At 42.9% G+C, this 20,077-nt stretch overlaps 1 protein-coding gene across 1 annotated transcript; it reads right to left on the bottom strand.

The window, feature by feature from the left end:
- Positions 1-705: 705 nt before the first annotated feature.
- LOC311506612 (integrin alpha-3-like) lies at positions 706-18,253 on the bottom strand. The gene is made up of 29 exons (XM_084570637.1): positions 18,002-18,253; positions 17,502-17,671; positions 12,243-12,370; positions 11,235-11,320; positions 10,808-10,944; positions 10,621-10,727; positions 10,408-10,500; positions 10,108-10,167; positions 9,849-10,002; positions 9,566-9,759; positions 9,397-9,485; positions 9,063-9,196; positions 8,819-8,896; positions 8,619-8,686; positions 7,045-7,181; positions 5,884-6,027; positions 5,655-5,752; positions 5,173-5,341; positions 4,436-4,519; positions 4,247-4,326; positions 4,089-4,166; positions 2,925-3,027; positions 2,676-2,852; positions 2,383-2,508; positions 2,120-2,230; positions 1,711-1,809; positions 1,473-1,598; positions 1,157-1,299; positions 706-839 (listed from the first exon to the last, which is right to left on the bottom strand). The coding sequence occupies exons 2-28, from the start codon at positions 17,657-17,659 to the stop codon at positions 1,189-1,191; spliced, it is 3,129 nt and encodes a 1,042-aa protein (XP_084426763.1). The 5' UTR covers positions 17,660-17,671; positions 18,002-18,253; the 3' UTR covers positions 706-839; positions 1,157-1,188.
- Between the last annotated feature and the right edge of the window lie 1,824 nt (positions 18,254-20,077).

Here is a 20,077-nt window from a genome sequence, read left to right as displayed (position 1 = left end):
AAATATCACAATTATATCAAAACACTTACAAAAAGCTGGCAGTTAAAGCACGGAGACGCGAAAAACGATTTTGTCGACAACAACAAACATTTTTACAGGTTCCTTTGGCAACTGGAGCAACGAGAATGAGTTTACGAACAACTCTTTTCCACAAGGGGCGAGAAGTTTTGGAGCCTCGAAGGCAGCACAAAGACAGAAGTTGAACAGAATAGATAAAAACCTGAAACACTAACCCTGCTGCCATATTTGGTCCTTAAAGAAGCCTTTTTGCTCTCATCTAGTGTAGCCCTTTAAAAGCAAAATCATCAGCCTTTGATTCTGAACTGAGCTCAGAGGACAGGAGGATGCTGGGAAGTATCCTCACACGCTGATACATAAACACATGTCAAATACAGATAAATTATAAAACGCTCTATAAGCACATTTATCTAAATCTTTAACCCTGCAACCCGCTAAAAACCTTACAGCCCCACATCTAACAGCTGAAGTAAAGGTAAGCATGTTGAGAGGTTTTCAGATGACAGCAGGCAGACTGGCAGTGTGGTAGTCTGGTTTGGTCAGAACTGGTCTGGTTTGGTCCAATTAGGTCCGCTCTGGTGCAGTTTGGTTCAGGATGTGTTTCCATGGATACAGCGAGTCCCTCAGTGAGTCTCAGTCCAGGAGGTCACCCAGGGTTTGGGTGACTTCCTGTTTCGGGACGAGGTGGCGTGGTCCTGGATGAGGAAACCGTCAGCGTCCACGTACTGCTGCTGCTGCTGCTGCTGCTGGTCTTTACCCAGAATCCTCCCCTGGTGGAGCGCTGCGGTCCGCCATGTCCTCTGGTGCGCAAAGAAACCACACTGCAGACGAACACAGAGACAGAAACCTTGTAGGTCCACACGACACAGGGCGAGGTGTAACAACGCGAGCAGGTAAACAAAGGTGTAACGGGATGAGATAATCTGATGAGCAGGTGAACGTGTTACTGATCAGCTGATTGATCAGAAGAAGCTGAGTGAAGACAGGAAGTAAAGAAAGTAAAGAAGATAAAAAATCCATCTGCAGACACAAACTGTCAACCATGTAACCAGTCTGTAAACAGTCAGTAAACAGTTACTCAGTAAATAGTCAGTCAATAGTCGGTCAGTAAACAGTCAGTCAGAAGCCTGGTCCTTACAGTGGAGCTGTCTGGCAGCAGCATGCCCAGCCTCAGAGCTCCTCGGTCAGCCTGTCCTTTTCAGAGGGCTGGCTCTTCATGTGGGCCTTCTGGGTCTTGGCCTCGTACAGCTCCCTGGTGCTGGCTCGCTTGAAGAACCCACACTGAACAGCAGGGGGCAACATGACAGCACTTTATGAATGATGAAGGATGCAATGGTGGCGAGAAAACTGAACTTAACGTTGCTGCTATGATGCTGATGTTTGACTTTGTTCCCTAGTAGATCCATAAGCTGGACCCAGGCCTCATGGCGTGGTGGCATCACAGCTCATTTTACCTTCCATAGCAACAGGGAGATCACAGCCAGCAGCAAGACCCCAGCCAGGACGGACAGCACAATGATCCACATGGGGACGCTGGAGTCCACTTGAAGCGCCAACTCTGGATCAGCGTGGACCTCAATCTGCAGACAAGAACCAGGAGGTAACCTACAAACCCAGTGACAATTTCTGACAAAAGTGCAGAGGTTTGGACAGACAGCCTTTAGGGGGCGCTGCCACACCTCTTTCATTTACCTGCAGGCTTTGATTTTGAATGTTGATGGTGGGTTTGTTAGTCCGTAGCTTCAGGGTCACTTGACCTCGAACTAACACACTCGCTGCATCACGGTAGTCCTGAAACACCACACGTAACTTTGATTTAAAGAACGAAAATACAGTCCTGGCAGATTAACACAGGCCCTCAAAAAATCTAAAGCATGAGGAAAGAGAAAGAGGAAACATAATTATCTGCATCATCAGTTCTAATTTTACTTGGCACAATAAACAGTTCATGTTGCAGTAAAGGTATTTACAGCTTTTACTGTGAAAACAGCTGAACCTGAAACATACAGGAAGTGAACCGCAAAACCAGAACCAGATTCTAAAATAGATATAACAGATTTTTAAGATGCAGTTTATAATGTGAGTAAAGTGCTGGTTGTACCTCGATCATGGTGGAGTTCCACAGCCTGGCTCTGACGGTCAGATATGCTGAGTTATTCATGTTGACCAGAGGACACACGAACCTCGTACATTTTGCCCCATGGTCACAGTCCTGTAACATGATCAGTCATCAGGGAGTTTAACTGGAATAAACACAACTTGACTTCACTTTTCCAAAGCATCCATAACAGACTACGCTCTGTCCTTAAACGTCCCAGAGTTTTATATTGGAAACAATAAAAACATGACTTGATGTGTTTGTACCAGTGTAATGGGCTTCAACGGTGCCCTCAGTTTAACAAGTAGAGGTTTTTCTTTCTGCTCCTCATTCCGCTCCACCTCTTCTTCCCTCAGACTCCTCCTCACTCTACTCTTCTCCTCCTCTGACATCTGAGCAAACAGGACGAGAGATCCATCAACAACACAATGATCGCTGAGGATCAACTTTATAGACGTATAGACTTATAGGATGTCCAACGCAAGGAAAAATTTTCCTTTCTCTAAACTGTCCTCCTGTTCTAAAGAGTTGTGTATGAAACTGATGTTGCCATGGTTACTGTAAGGTTGAGTGGGTTGACGACGTTTCCGGGCGGAGCACAGCGACTCTCCGAGGTGCCATTCACTTGGATTTCTGTGAGATACAGCAGCCACTTCCCGCTGGTCGTCTCCGTCGGCCAATTAAACTCCACCTCCAGGTTTCCTAGGTGACCCAGCGGCTTCCCTTGGATGTGAACCTAACAGAAAAACACCTGGTTCAGCCTGGTCTATTTGAGGTCATTCAACAGTTTCAGTGGTTCCAGACAAACCTCTAAGACGAAGAGCAGCAGACTGCCGATGTCCTCTGTCTTCTTCATGGCCGACTCACCAATCACATGACCACCGAAAGAGGCGCGGCCAGGTGAACGGTTTCTGTCAGGACACAGGTCAAGGGTCAGTTTACTAAATTAACTAAAGGTCACTAAGATTCTGGAGCATCAAAACTGATTCCAAATAAAAAGGGAAAGTGAACTAATGATCCACATCTGTTATCTCCACAGCTATCCTTAAATAATACAAGTACAGTCACTATTCTAGTTTTCATGACATTTATTAGATTTCTTAACCTTCACTTAATATTTGATGCTATAATAATTTCTATGGCAAGTCAATTCGTCAAAAAGTCATCCTGGTCTCAACTCAACTCTGGCCAAATGGTTTTCCTTTAGTTACCAACCTATACCCATTGTAATACGTTGTAAGACTGAAGCTGAATGTACTGTATAGTTTTGCGAGGCTAGCAACTGTTTTCAGTTTATTTGTTGTCTATCAGAATGTAAAATGTTTGTTTGACCCAGTTTGACCTGCAGGAGTTTCTGAAGGCTCCTGTAACAGTCTTGAAATAAATTCTCCTGACTCTCCTGCTTTCCTGCAGAATTAAAGACGAAATCTGTCCAACAGTTTCAGATATGGTCTCCCAGATCACACAATAGGTTTTATGTAAGAACCCATACAGCTTAATGAAATGATTTATTTCTATTCAAATGAAACCAGATATTTTTGGCAGAAGACACCCGTACCCTCAAGCTACATAGTCCCAAACCCTGCAATGCCACAACGCATAAACCTGCCAGTAATTACCGATCTGTTTACCGCTGTAGAATGGTACACCTTGTGGGATCAATATTAACACTGAAATAATCTGTTGTTAAGGCAATCTGTTGTTAAGGCAATCCTTGAGAAGCGATTCAGGACATGTCTTAACACAAGTCTCAATAGTCAAGGCAAGCCCATGGTCCTTTAGGGGAAAGTCAGAGAATTGTTGCATTTGTAGGACAGTAGTACACATCATCGATTGGGATTAACTTGGTTAGTTCATTAATTATTCAGACTGCTGTGGTTATGAGGTTAGTACTCAGGGAAAACCACTTCGGAATAATGTCTGTTTTTTTTTTCCCATTAAACACTGCATCTTTATACTTTTTTGTACTTACAGGATTAGAGATGTCTGCACTGTATACCTCACCAACATGGAGACATTCTCCGGAGACAGATCTGACTGCTCACTGTGCCTGAAGACACACAAAAAAATAGGACTGAGTACTTGTCCAGCAAACATCACGAGAAAGAGGTGTGTCGCTGGGTGACCTACGTGGACAGCTGCAGCAGAGACCGTATCTCTCTGGTGTCCAAACTGATCTCAGACGACTGAAATGCGATGAAAACTTTCACCTGAAATACAGGAAGAAAGACAAAAGACACGGTACAGTTTCAGTGGGAATACTGTAGTACAGACGACAGGACTTCATGTAACACAGGGTGAGCAGTTACAATTCAGTACCTGGTGGTTGCTTCTGAAAGGGTTTCCCAGCTCACACAGAAGAACATTGTCCTTAGCAGAGCACTCCACTACTGCGTCGTTGGGCTGAAACACAAATGCAGGATTGGAAGGAGGTGGTCAAGTCCAAGGTAACTCTCTTGGGAAGTACTAAGTTCCTGATCATTTAGGAAAGTACAAGATCAGGCCTCAAGGCCATGGTTTAGGCCCAAGTCAAGTATCAGGTCAAGTCCTACGCACTATAGCGAAACATCACTCAGTTGTCATTATCATTATCAATCCAGAGTGCAAACACTGTGTGAGTCACTTGGTTAAGGCAGGTCCAACAACCCGAGTGGATCCTCAATTTTTAAGGCAACTCCAAGGTCAAGTCCAAATCTCAAGTCCTTCAGGGCTGATCTAAGTCTTTATTAGTCTATCTGGTCTCTGACCAGAGCCCCCATCCGTCCATTTCAATGAAACTACTACAAAAGATAAAGTCCCGTTCAACACAAAGACATAAAACCAGTGCTCACTTGATTTGTGTTCCTCAAAAACATATGTTTCTTTTAAACTTGTGCAGACAACTCGAAAGGCTGAGTGATATGTTGATGTCATTCACCTTTCCACTTTACTAAAGATCGTACACAAATCCAGTATTCTTCTCTTCCTACACTTTCATTAACTTAATTCACAATATGCCCCATGTTGTTTTCTACATGTTCAAAGCCCAAAAAGACCCTTTTTCTCCACTCCACTACCTGTGTTCTAACATTTGCGTACAGCAATGATGGCGGGATGCTAATTGTCAAATCAGCATTGTAGGCGTCCTCTGCTTGCCGTCCTGGAGATGGTGTGTTGCTGACGTAAACCTCCAGAAGCAAGTCCGTGATGCTGGCATTGTAGTGCAACACCTGAGTGCCTTCCTCCCTGAAAACACACAAAAGCCCACTCAACAGCAATGAAATGTCGAGTTGGAACATTTAAATTGTAAAATTGATAAAATTACCTAGCTTTTGTGATGTTATGACCAAATTATTCCTATGCCCTTATTCACTGGGGTTCATCACATGATCTATATTCTCTGTTTCCCACATGTGACCCCATTCCTAGTTTAACAAACTTTTTTTTTCCATTTTGAATTTTGTCCACACTGCTGTGTAGCTTCTCTTAGCAGAAGTGAACATGTTTGATACGATTAATAATCAATACTCTTGTGTGTTCTCAGAGCAGGTTCACTCACTCAGGGAAGGGTTTGTGGTCCTTATCAGTGAACTGGGCCGCCATCTGTAGGTTACTGTGGCAAAGGTTATCAGAACCACAGGCCTTCTGGATATGGATCTGAGCAAAAAGAAGAATATCATCAGTGAAACAGGTAGGTTTCTATTTTTAAGTTTAACAAGTTCTGACCAGTGTTGTGTAGGTTCTGGTGTTTCTTTTTATGAGTCCATGTAACGGTGATGGGTTCTGACCTCGGTTCTGTTGGATTGGGCTCTCTGGCTTAACACAGGGAAGCGTTTCAGGTCCTGTACAGTGTTTTTTTCCTCAGGAAGCTTCTCATACAGAGAGAAGTTCAGAGAGAACACCAGAGGTTTCACTTTGTTATGGACCGGACTCTGAAACAAGGAACAGAACTTCAGCAACGCTTCTTATATGAAAAACAGTTTGATGGGAAAGAAAGTAAAACTGAGCACTAAATGAAGGATTATCTCTGCGAGTTTCATGTCGCTGCAGGTTCAATGTCTCTGCAGGTTTCATGTCTCTGCAGGCAGAGGAATTCAGGCTGAAATCAGTCAGATGATTTGAGTAACAACGAGCAGTAACATAATTCATAGACAATGGACTGAAAGCACGAAGAGCTGCAGTGTGGGGCTTTAACTGGCCTTACATTGTAGACATGTTAGAATCAACGAAGCACTGTAAGCACTCAGGACTCAGTCCGTAATGTCAAAACAAGATAGGAGTGGACAAGGGCAGAAACACAACTATACTCTGATAAGAACGCCATGAAGACGTGACAGGATGAGTCCCAACTATGCGATTAACTTTCCTTCAACCATATGAGTGTCTCTGAATCCTGCATGTCCATCGTCAGCCCAACAACCAACAACGCCCTTTGAAGGAGTACTCTGAAAATTATTTTCTGAGAGTTATTTTCTTACACTGATGTTGTGAGATGTGTGCTATTTTTCCCTTGCGGAAACAGGATGTGAAGTCAGTCAGCAGCAGCCTGATTAACTGTTTACTCTTAAAAGTGTTGATGGTGTGCTCCAGAATCATTCGGCCTTATCGTCCACAGCAGAATTTCCTTTGATCAGACCAAAACTTGAAACATTTGAAATGGTATTCCTAGCAGAAATAAAGTCACACTTTTAGAGTCATTTGTTCTTTTTCTCTGACTGTGGGGTCATTAATATTTATTTAATTCGGCTTTAGTTTGAAACGTGGGAACAGTTGCCGGTCAGCTAAATAAACTTCAACAAAAGACATTTTATTCAAATGTATTTCGGAATATTAAGCCTTAAGATTTAAATGGTCTTTGCTTTAGTGCCACCATCAGCTGCACCATCTGAACTGAAATGAGGAAGTTCGACACAGGCACATTTGTAGAAAAACGTGTGTGATTTTCTCACCAGGAGTCCGACGCTTAGGGTTTCACAATGCTTTTTTGGCATCGACAGGAAACCAGAGTAGATGCTCTGTCTGTTGTCCTGGAAATGGAGTCGGGGTTTGGGGCTGTCGGCGTCAGCAACCACTGTGAAGTGGACAGCTTAGAGACAAACACAGGTAGATTTTGATAAGTTGATAAGCCCAGATTTGATGGTGGTTTCAAATAAAAAGTTTAAATAGATAAAAGATGGGTTTAAAACTGTAATATTTCAAAATTAAAAGTTTTCTTTATGAAACAGGAAAACCATGGGACCTTAAGTCAGCGCTTGAGGAAATTCATGTGACATTTCATAGTTTTATAGTTACTACATAGTTACTAGTCCAGTCTGTGTACAGACTGATCGTTATGGAGGAACCCAGGTGATACATTTTTCATGAAACAGAGGAAGACCAAGAATCGAGCCTTGGGGAACTCCCCATTATGTTTCATTCAGGATATCTGTAATCATGAACACATTATTTTTACACCCAGAAACTGTGGTGAAATTATTATTGGACTAGCACAAATGTGAATACATGTTGGTTTTATTATTAATATTTTAGGCCAATAAAAGCACCAGTGGAATAATATGGCCTCAAGGATGTTTTCTGTCTTTTGACTTCTTGATGGCCAGAAAAGAATGGAGGATATCTGATAAAACAAACCGTATGACATATAAGCAACAATCAAACCTCACGTGACTACTGGTGACACAAAGCTTTATTTATTATTCATTGGTGCATAACATCTGTTGGGTTTGGCGGCTGTTATTTTATATGATGTGAAGTTTTTGTTTTGTCTAACTCGAGACATGAAAACAAGTCATCCAGGCGGTTCTATAGTTCTATTTGTTGTCAAATGAATTAATCATGACAAATAAACAAACAATAAAAAACATATGTTTTCTTTTGGTTGACTCCAAGGGCCTACCATGAAATCAATAAATTGTGATGGACAAAATTAGATTTTCTGACCCCACAGACTTGAGTTTGTGTAACATAGACCATGTTTCTCTGTATTCCATAGAAAAACTCAGGATGCTCTGAGGACATTCATTGTGACCTTGTCTCTGATTGGTCAAATTAACAGGACAGAACTAGGACACGCTCTGTGTGTGTGTGTGTGTGTGTGTGTGTGTGCGTGTGTGTATCAGATGTAATAATATCTGTAATGTGATTTATCATTCAGAAAACACACAGGAGACAAGAGGACAAGGACACAGCATGATGTCATCAGCTGTGTGTGTGCGTGGAGGTGTACTGTCATAGCAACAGCGTGACCTCATCTGTGATTGGCCAAATTAACAAGACAGCAGGAGGACACACAGCTCCCCAAGGAGTGTGTGTGTCACTTTGTTGATTAACAGCAGAGGTTAATTGACAGCTTTGTCCTGTCAATCAATCACACACGCACACACAGGAAGGTAGTTGATGTAATTAAGTCCTGACTGTAAACAGAGACGTTAGCATCTTGGATGATGGTCTGCATGTCTCTGAGGGTATCTGGTCTTCATGCAAAATAAACAAAAGACAAAAATAAACTTGTCTGTTAACTCACTGATGTTGTCTCTGTCGCTCTTGCCTCCGCTGCTGAACAGGTAGGAGAAGCACACTTCCACCTGAATACTGAAAGTCAGTCTGTTAGCATGTTAGCATTCTAACAGCACCTCCACCTCAGCTCTGAAGTAATTCTGTTAGTATTTTATCATATCATCCACGAGTCTGTTAACCTGTTAGTTGTTGTACGTTAAATCTCACCAGAAGCTGCAGTTGCTGGGGTCGACAATATATGGAGAAGCTCTGATCGTATTACTGAGGTGGATGACTGGACGAGATCTGAGGAGTCAGTCAGATAATCAGTTGAGTCACCAAATCAAAGCATGTTGGACCAAAATATCAATTATATAAACGTACCAGTAAATTAACTTCTATCAGCAGATGAATGTGTGTGAAATTTAACACCAGCTGTTAAAGCTATACTTCTTAGTACAGAAACTAGTACCTGAGCAGAGCAACGGTGTCATCCAGAGAGCCAACCAGCAGATCTGGATAATTGTTCCCATCAACGTCCAGACCTGCAGATAGGGAGTATCCAAATGTCCTGAACCTTGGAGAGACACTGCTGCCTTGGATGACCTGCACAGATACAAATGGAGAGTCTCAGGTGTATGCACACACTCACTGTATGATTATTAGGACTATTTTAAGCATGAAAATGAACTTAAAAGAACTGTGCCAGGGTTCAGACTTGTTTTAAGATTAGCATCACGGTCAAGTTCAGGGTTAGGGACGTGGGAATGTCCTCACAAAAACAGAAAGACAAACGTATGTGAGACCTGGCTCGGCTCTGTAGAGATCCCATCACTGCTCCCTGTAAAGATCATCACACTTCCTGTTTCATGGAAAGGAGCACCGACTGCAAAATCTGGAATGCAACAACATCACGTCACCCTGATTATGATACATCAACATCAGAGTATCATCGGCATAATGTTGAGTCCTCACCCTGGAAGCCATCTTGGTTGAGGTCTCCAGCACCAGCAACAGCCATACCAAACGCTGATCCGGCCGGTCCCTTCAGCACCACACTGGGTTCGGAGGCAAACCGGCCTCCAGCGTTAATGTAGACATAAACTGCCCCACCCTCCTCCCGCTGACGATGAAAGTAAAAAGGAGCGCCCACCAACAGGTCATTCCACCTTGCAGGAGAGAAATGCAGGTCAGTAGATCTTGTGGTGTGTCCTCAGCGTTAGAAGAAGTGACTCGTGACCTGTGAAGCCTTCTTTACCCATCATTGTTGAAGTCCACGGTTGCCACGGCGTTTCCAAAGTATGAGCCCGTCTGTTGACCACGCAGAGTCTGCTGAATCGTCAGTTTACTCGAGTGCTTGACCACCAGCAGCACAGAGCCACGGGCGTCTAGTTTACTATCCTTTGGAGCACCTGTTCACCAACATGACAATCACTACATTAATCACTATATCAACACTTCTAGCTGTTAACTAACTGGATTGATGGCTAAAAGATGAAAATGTATAAGTCTGTCACCTGTTACTACGGTTTCAGCATCCTTAGAAAGAAGACGAGCAGCCTGAGTGACTGAATATCCTACACAAACACACATTTTAGTTTTAAGCCTGGATTTCTGAATTTCTTTCTTCTTAATGTACAATCAAAAATCACTGATCACCAAAAGACTGAAGGAAACAGAAAACAGACTCTGTGGCACCTTCTGAAGTTTGTCATTGGGTAGTGAAGACACACTGAATGTAAACGTACGTGTTTCATGTGTTTAGTTCAGATCTGACTTAGTTTTGAGTGAAAGAGGGATCTGAATGGACAGGTTACCTATATAAATGTTTCTGTGCTCCAAGTTGGGGAGGACAGCCTCCCGGGTGTCGAATTCATCATTTGGATTTTTCCACAGGATGTGGACATTTCCTACAGCACACACACACACACAGAAAATGTATTAAACATGTTCAATGGGAGCTGAATTGCTGATCCTGTATCAACAGGAGAACAGGTCACAACAGAGCACAATAGAACAGAATCATTAACCTCGCCATTCGTAGCTTCCAGGTGAGCCAACAATGATTTCTGTCTGCGTGATAGAGGCTGAAATCCCCATGTTACACATGACCTCTTTGCTGATGTCCCCCTGGTGACTGATGACAAACACAAATACAGGTGAGGGGGCAGAGCATCTTTAATCAGAATTGTTTCAGCCTCGAGTCACGTGACATACTCGCAGGGTTGGTCTGGGTCCTGCCAGTGTCTGTCATTAACATCGTACTGCAGGTCGTTTCCACGGACATAACACTGACCAATCATGTGTCTGAGTTTGAACGCCCCGTAGAGTTTAACAAAGCGATGACCACACGCCTGCAGAGACCAAGGACAGGGTAATCAATGTTAGACACACAGACAGGTTTAATGAAATATTGAGTCACTCTACTGGTGAGTTAATAATAATAACTTATACTTGTTGTTAACTTAAATCCTTGACAATTATTTTTTCAGTCAGTGATTAATCGGATTAGATCACAAATAAATAAATATCTTATCTGACTAATTACATTCAGGTTCCAAAGTTTGTATGTTTTGAGTGAACCGACCCTTTTACATAAATAACTTAATTAATACTCGATCAGCCAATGAGAACACAGACTCACCAGGATCCTACCCCCAGGTCGGCCCTGACTGGCCACTGAGACGCCCAGCCACATGTCCTCCACCAGGTTCTCAGATACATCCAGGCCTACAACAGAAAGAGGACAGGTGGTTGACACACTGCAGGCTCCGCCTATCAGTAGACAGACTACTCCTATGGACCAACTGAAGCTCCACCCACTAACAGAGTCTAAGTATTAAACTATTAAACTATTAAACTATAACTTACTGATGGCCTTCTTTGCTCTGAATGTATATCTGTGAGTGTGTCAGGTGTCAGGCAGCAGCTGCAGTGTTTCAAGATTTATTTTTTGTTTTCACTACATCCCATTTACAATAAATCCTCTGTCTGGCCATTGCCATGGTTACCACTGATTAAGACTTTATCACTGAGTGCAGTAGCAGATAAACAGAAACAGACGGCAGCTGTCACTCCTCACTGAGGTATGGATGACCCATAATGCACCAGAACGCAGATAACATCACAAGCAGCAGGCAGTTTTAACATTAGCTGTGGTTAGCTATGGCTACTCACTTAGCTAATCGGCTAAAAGTACAGGAGCAGGGAGAGAAATGGGGTTTCCTCCTAAGTACTGGATGTCAGGTTTCTTCGATCCTTTCTCTGTGATTGCCCGACCCAAAGCTCAAAGATTACAAACGATTTATACATATTAAAACCTGAAGAAGCTAAATTCAGTGTCATTGTTTCAGGAAACCCGGTTGTACGAAACACACTTAATTTCAAACTTTCTTCCAAAACATCTGTTCGGCTAAATATGTGCTTGATTGCTTTGGTGTAATATTAATTACAAGGTTAATTATTATAATATTTATGATATTAATGAAAAACCTGAATCAGATCAGAAACACTGAGCTGCTGTTCAAGAACTTCCAAACGCCCTTCAAGGAACCAGAACTTCACAAACAGAAACCAGAACTTTGAGGACAAACAGGAAGTGGAACAGGCCGAGCTTGCTAACATTATGCTGGTTGTTCAGCAGGTCACTCACCTGAATCTATGAGCGGTATCCTCCTGCAGTCTGATTGGTCAGCATTGAATGGACAGCCATACACTCCTCCTGTTCGATTGGCTGGAACATTTGGTTCCGCCTTTTCCCTGGGAGCTCCGACCAATAGTCTGTCAGGATCAGAAACGAGAAGAAGCAAGACCCAATTTGGATTTCATTATGAGGCGCGTTTCAAAAAAACCTCTGCATGCAATTGGATAGTCCTACAACCATGTGTCTCTTGACAAATGCCTTAATGGCTGTTAACAGTATATTCTTTTTTGCGGTATTTCGCTGTCAACAACATTTGATTTGATAGCAGAATCTGAACATCTCACCTCTCCAACTAAAGCCATTTTGTTGTTTTTACTCAACGGTGTGTTATTCCTTTACCCCACAGTAGTAATGACTTCATGTGCTTCTTTACTAGCAAAATTGGGGGCATTAGAGAACAAATTCAAGGCATCCAGTTGTCAAAGATGTAAGTACAGTGGCATTAGACTTCTGTAGTACCTGATCAATATTTGGAATCCTTCTCTTCAATGGATCTTTCTGAGATAACTTGAGTAATTACAGAATCTAAACCATCAACTTGTCTTCTTGATCCAATCCCAACAGAAATGCTTAAGCAGGACTTTTTTTTAAATTAATGAACACCTCCATATTAAACCCGATAAATATATCTGTATTAACAGGATATGTGCCTCAGTCTTTTAAGATTAAATCTTTACTCAATAAATCTACCCTAGACCCAGATGTTTTAGCCAACTATAGACTGATATCCAACCTTCCCTTCATTTCTTAAATTCTAGAAAAAGGTGTGTGACCATTTAAACAGGAATGGTTTGTTTGAAGAGTTTCATTCAGGTTTTAGAGTTCATCATAGTACAGAAACAGCTCTGGTTAAAGTTACCAATGGTCGTCTCATGGCTTCAGACAATGGACTTGTCTCTATACTTGTCCTGTTAGATCTTAGTGCTGCATTTGACACTATTGATCACAATATTTTACTACAGAGACTTGAAAGTGAGATCAAGATTAAAGGAACCAAATTAAACTGGAATGATTCTTCCACTTATACAAAAATAAGTTATGGAGTTCCTCAGGGTTCTGTGCTTGGACCAGTGCTCTGCACATTATACATGCTTCCCTTAGGCAATATTATTAGAAAACACTTTCTTATTTTGAAATTTCTATTGCTACCACAGCTATATTTATCCATGGAACTATCCAGATGAAACTAATCAGCTGGTTAAACTCCAAGCCTGCCTTAAAGGCTTGGATGACCTGTAACTTCCTACTCTTAAACTCAGACAAAACAAAACAGAAGTTGTTGTATTTGGCACTAAACATCTCAGAGATTTATTATCTAATCATGTAGTTTCCCTAGATAGCATTACCTTGTCCTCCAGTACTACTGTGAGAAACCTTTGCACATAAAGCAAGTGACCAGGACTGCCTTCTTTTACCTGAGTATTGTCAGGTATATTGTCAAAATTAGGAACATCCTGTCTCAGAGTGATGCTGAAAAACTAGTTCACGCATTTGTGTCTTCCAGGCTGGATTACTGTAATTCATTACCATCTGGCTGTCCAAATAGCTCTTTAAAAAGCCTCCAATTGATCCAAAATGCTGCAGCAAGAGCACTGACGGGAATTAGCAAGAGAGATCATATTACTCCAGTTTTAGCTTTCCTTCACTGGCTCCCTGTAAAATCCAGAATATAATTTAAAATCCTCCTCCTTATATACAAGGCCCTTAAAGGCCTAGCTCCATCGTATCTGAAAGAAGTCATCGTACCACATCATCCCAATAGACCACATTGGTCTCAAAGTGCAGGCTACCAGACCTCTCTCCTGTGGAACCAGCTCCCAGTTTGGATTCTGGATGCAGACAACCTCCCTACTTTTACGGTAAGGCTTAAGACTTTCCTTTATGATAAAACTTATAGTTAGGGCTGGCTCAGGTGACAGTGAACCATCCCTTAGTTATGCTGCTATAGGCCCAGGCTGCTATAAGGGAGGATGCGCTTAGCACCTGTCCTCTTATCTACATTTCTTGCTATTACTTCTCATGCAATTTTGGGCTACTACTGTATAGCATGTTAACTGCTGTGTGTCCCTCTCTCAATCTCCTACTGCTAAGTCACTGCTACTCCTCTTTTGTCCATTACACCATCAGGCCCACCTAAACAATTTGATTGGCCCTGCATATGTTCCCTGGGCATAATGAATGATAATGAATTCCTTCATTCAAATTTTGTGGGCAGGGAACTTTGGGTTGGCTTACAGAGTAGGTGAGAGGTAATAGTCTGCAGATCAAGGCCAGGAGACTCTTCAAGGACACCTGGAATTGTCTTCAACATGCATTAGGGGCTCCAAGGACCCCTGGAATGTCCTGGTCGTCCTTTTAGCCCACAGTCATTGTAATGCCATCATGATTAATGTTTCTTTGCAGTCGTGAGATAAATGAAGAGTCGTCTGAGTGTGGAGGACAACCAGGACACACACACACACCACACACACACACACACACACACAGGTCTGAAATGTGCCCAAACTGCTGTGTGTTCATTTAAAGTGGCCCGACACCAGACTGTGTGTGTGTGTATGTGTGCGATGTTGTGCGCTTCCTGTTCTCGCTCTCTCACTGACCTCTGATATGATCTCACCACAGGTGTGTTACCATGGCGATGGTGTCACACGACAGAGGTGTCACACATGAAACTTTCTCAAGATCCTCCCCTATCTAATTATTGATCGCGCTATTGATCATGAGCAAATCCGGCGTCACTGACCTCCTGACCCCAAGTGTGTGTGTGCAGTCCAGCTAACAGCTAATTCCATTAGAGAACATAAAGAGACGGTCGTCATGGAGACTGTAGAGACGTACAGCTGGGTGACCTCTGAGTGACCTCTACGCTCCACAGGAAAACTCATCGTCCTGAATTCACACAGACTGTCTGGGAATCGTCATGTTTTTAGTATGTGGTGTGTGTAGGGGGGAGGGGTCACAGAGTCAGACAGTACCATGTGACCTGTCAGCATCAGATACGGCAGCAGCTGCTCAGACTTACTCTGACAGCCAACGTACTCCATACGGAAGATGTGTGGTTTATCAGCAGACCGTCAGTCGTCTGAGAGTCTGTTCTCCACAGAACGAACGCTCAGTGTTTTAATAACGTTACAGAGTCTCTGTAAGCAAGCAATAATTCAAGGATTCCAACAACTTACTCAAAGGCTTTGAAACTTCTTCAAGGATCCCAAAATCTTATCCCCACATGCCCCTTGAACTTTCTTAAGGACTCCTGATATTGCTTCGCAGAACTGGTGAACATCTGTTAGTGTTTCAAGGACCGTTCCTAGTTTCTTAATAAACTCCGCAGGCCCCTCCTGTAGCTGTTTTCTCGGATTTCAGGAGAATTCAGACACATTATTAACACTGCAGGGCATTCACCTGACTGTGTGTGTTACATACACACAGTGAGTCTGATCAAAAGCTGAGCTCTCAGTGTCTAATGGGGCGGCTATGGTTCAGTACAGCTGGTTGTGCATGAACTGGAGGGTTAAGCCGGGCATACACTGTGCAACTGTCGGCTCATTTTGAGCCGAATTGCCACTCGTGCGACTACTTTTTGAATCGGGCCGAATTTCAGCTCAATCGCGTGTTGTGCTTTGTGCAGTATACGTGGGGTAACGAGGAGAGATTAACACCTCACAACGAGCTCCCGATCACAAATCGTGTGTTCGCAATAAAATCAAACTTGTTTGAAATCCTGGTCGCTCCTCGTGAAGGTATCGCACAGTAGAAGCAGTGCCATAAGCCGATTTGCCTCAAACTCTCGCACAGAGCATGCACTATCGCTGAAGTTACGTCAAAACAACTTCGGTGTGCGTCTCCCACTTCCGGTTTCCTCTTCTTCTTCTACTTCTTTTTGACGTTGCAGTTCCGGATACAAAAGTCCGACGTGTGGTATATGGATGTATAGTGTGAGTAGTCAAGTCCCAGCAGAGTATCAGGCCGTATAGTGTGAGAACATGATTCGTGGGCTACGAACTTTTGAACTCAGCGATCTAGTTGTGCAGTTTGAGATGGAGCTGAATCAAAGGATTTAAAATATCGCACAGTGTATGCCCGGCTTTAGCTGTTCAATCCCCGGAACATGCCACATGCCGAAGTATCCTTGAGCAAGACACTGAACCCCCAGTTGCTCCCAGTACTAGGCACCGGTGTGTGAATGTGTGTACGCTTGTGTGAGCGAATGAGTAGACGTGTCAGTGTGACTGTAAAGCACTTTGAAGAAGTAGAAAAACACCGGAAATAAATACCATTTACCACTGAATGCAACATGGTGGGTATCATCTGAACGACCAACTCTGACAACACAGACAAGTTTGCAGTAGTCTGTGGTCAGAGGTCACTGAATTATTTTAAAAACCCCAAATAACTCTACAGAGATGATGTGGAGCAGTCATATACATTGCTTGGTCAAAACAAGTTCACGCCTTTAGATTTAAAAACAGCACACATTCGCTGTGGCACTGTTTCGATAAGCTTCTGCAATGTCACAAGATTTATTTCCATCCATTTTTCACCAAGATCTTGTATTGATGATGGGAGAGTCTGACCACTGTGCAAAGCCTTCTCCAGCACATCCCAAAAAATCTCAATAGGGTTAAGGTCTGGACTCTGTGGTGTCCAATCCATGTGTGAAAATGATGTCTCATGTTCCCTGAACCACTCTTTCACAATTTGAGCCCCATGAATCCTGGCATTGTCATCTTAGAATATGCCCGTGCTTTCAGGGAAGAAAAAATCCATTGATGGAATAACCTGGTCATTCAGTATATTCAGGTAGTCAGCTGACCTCATTCTTTGGGCACATAATGTTGCTGAACCTAGACCTGAGCAACTCAGGCAACCCTAGATCATAACACTGCCCCCACAGACTTGTACAGTAGACACTAGGCATGATGGGTGTATCACTTCATCTGCCTCTCTTCTTACCCTGATGCCCCCATCACTCTGGACCAGGGTAAATCTGGACTCATCAGACCACATGACCTTCTTCCATTGCTCCAGAGTCCAATCTTTATGCTCACTAGCAAATTGAAGTCTTTTTTTCTGCCGTATGTTCTGAGCAGCGTGACGTGAACAACAGTCAGCAACTGAGACAAAGTTGCGCAATCTGAGGTCAGAGCCATCATTCACCTGGACACACCTGAGAGCAGACAGACAGCTGACAGACACGTATATACTCACAGGTAACCGTCCGTCCTCAGGTCTTGGTGCAGAGCAACCGAAAGCCCGAACAGACTTCCGTCTTCGCCCGTCTTCAGGAGTGGGAACGATGTGTCGAGGTTAAACGCTACACACACACCGACAACCACACTCAGCAACACGCATACACTTGTTGCCATGGAGACACACACCTGAGAGGATGACAACAATGGGACATCAGACAGATGGAGCACTCTGGCCTAATTGGTCTGCTGGTAAAATCAGAGAGATCAATGTTTCTGTTAATTACCAGAGCAGAGCTGATGTTCATCTTCTCCTCTATGCAGATGACACTGTTTCACTGACGAGCCTCTTTAATCACTGACACTCTGATTTTACTGTACTTCTTTACTGAACTGGTCTTAAGTGCTTTTACCTCAATACCTCTACCTCTACAAATCATCTCTTCTATTGCCAGTCATTAAATTGTCTGTTGAATTAGTTTAGTCGAGAATCACAGAAAGAAAAAAAGAAATTCAAACCTGTTCTTCCTCAGGCAGAAGCAGCGTCCTGTTTGTTTTTGATTGTTTGTTTGTTAATGATGATCAACTGAGCGTGTCTCTGTCCTCAGCCGGTCTGCGTCTCACTCTGCTCTGACTTCTTCTCCGTCTGCGGACAACTGATCTGCACGCCCACAGCTGCCTCTCTTTCCCCGTTACAGCTCAAGGTCTCTCCACCTCTCTCTCTCTCTCTCTCTCATTTTCATTCTTCAGTCGTGCTCACTCACCCTGAAATGAAATCATGTTTCTTTCTCTCTCTCTCTCTCTCTCTCTCTCTCTCTTTCTGTTAACCTACCCACACACCCACACATTAGCCTTTGTATGTTTGAGAGCACTTTTATTGACACACTGCATTCCCAGATGTGTCCCAAAGTAAGGAGCAGATTAAATGTCCTCACAAGGCCTAGAACGCACATTACACCTCCCAAAGATACACACACACACAGAAGCAATAAAGGGATTTAGGACGATCAGGCGTGCGAGGGCACCTTGATAGTCTCACTCTCTCTACACACCCTTGTGTGTGGGAAAGGGAATGTTTTACTAACAATATGATGTCTGAACTTTTAGTGCACACACACACACCCACACACACGCGCGCACACACGTGCACACTCACATGTGCACACACACTCTCATTTCAGCTTCCTGTCTTTGTGGCGACTTCCCGTTCCTCTATTTTTTTTTTCACCCTTTTCTGATTTTCAACAACACAACTGTTAATCAGTGTGACTCACGCAAACACACACCCTTGTATACTCGTGAAGTTCACCATCCGTTTTCATTTAACAACGTTTTTGTTTTATTGTTTCAGTTATTGAGCTGTTAGCAGAGGAGAACATTACATCATCTGTCAAAGGTATGACTTTGACGTTTTACAGCTTCCTGTCTCGTTGGCTGATTTGTATTGAATGTGTATAATTCTGAATGGAGCCCAGTGTGCATCTTGTTTCCTACTGCTGCTGAGGACGTACTAGCACTGACAGCTGGTGTATAATGTGCCTCATTAGTTAATTAAAAAGACTCAGTGATCATTATTACCAGCCATGTGCAGTGCTTGAGTGTATTAGACCAGACTGAAATCTAGCATCTGCCTTTCAAATGTTTTTAGTTCGTGATTTTGAGAACAAAATAAAGAATCCGTCCATATTTATACATATTTTAATAATTGCTATTAATGGGTTTTACATTTAAAAATCTACATTTTATAGAAATGACTCCTCCTTTGTTGTTTTAAGGGCACACATTGGCAGCAGGCTGATTTGCATAAAATTAGCAGAATTTTAAATGGGCCTTGGTGCAAGTCTTTTGGTTTACTGTTTCTGGTGCTGGTGGTGGGTGGGATTTCAGTGTCAAACAGGCTCGAACCCATCTGTCTTCATGCCCTCACAAAGACACACAGGTTTTATCTTCAGCTGCATCAACAATGATGAAAGCTTCTGAACCTAGGACACTGGTTATCTGATGCTGCATCATGTCTCCAGCCAAACAGAGTGCTCCAACAACCACCACTGACAAAGAGTGACTGATCAGAGGCTTCAGGTGGCTGAACGCTCTGCACCTGTGTGATGGATGATAGCACTGGAAATAAAAAAATTGTCACAGTCACTCTTTACACCTGATAAAGCCGACGGCTTGCTGCTGTTTGTCAGAAACATAAAGACGTGATATGCCGATAAGTTGAAACACGATTCACGGTGGTGTGTGTTCATATGTTTCAGAGCTTGAATTAGACAAGTCTATTTAGAGCTGTTTATAGGTACCAGTCAAAAGTTCATCTTATTTGATGGACTACTTTGTGAAAGCCAAGAGCGTGCAAGGCCGTCATCAAAGCAAAAGGTGGCTACTTTGCAGAATCTAAAGTATAAAAGATATTTCAGTTTCTCTTTATTTGTTTAATACATCCTTATATATGTATTCCTTCATAGGTTCGATGTGTTCAGTATTAATCTCCAATGTAGAAAGTCATAAAAATTGTGAAAAACTATTTAATGAGAAGGTGTGTACAGCACCTTTGACTGGTGCTGTACTTTTCAGTAAAAACACAGTGACAGTAGA

The sequence above is a fragment of the Chelon labrosus genome (assembly GCF_963514085.1).
Source record: "Chelon labrosus genome assembly, chromosome: 21".
In the NCBI taxonomy this organism is placed as follows: Eukaryota; Metazoa; Chordata; class Actinopteri; order Mugiliformes; family Mugilidae; genus Chelon; species Chelon labrosus.
This window is presented reverse-complemented; position numbering and strand designations above follow the sequence as displayed.

What these genes read in the sequence shown, in the direction of transcription:
- LOC311506612 (XM_084570637.1), bottom strand. Translation starts at nt 17,659, where the DNA reads ATGGCAACAAGTGTATGCGTGTTGCTGAGTGTGGTTGTCGGTGTGTGT. An exon ending in TGCTGCTCTTCGTCTTAGAG is followed by an intron (nt 2,853 to 2,924) that starts GTTTGTCTGGAA and finishes TTTTTCTGTTAG; the next exon opens with GTTCACATCCAAGGGAAGCC. An exon ending in TTCAAAATCAAAGCCTGCAG is followed by an intron (nt 1,599 to 1,710) that starts GTAAATGAAAGA and finishes TCTTGTCTGCAG; the next exon opens with ATTGAGGTCCACGCTGATCC.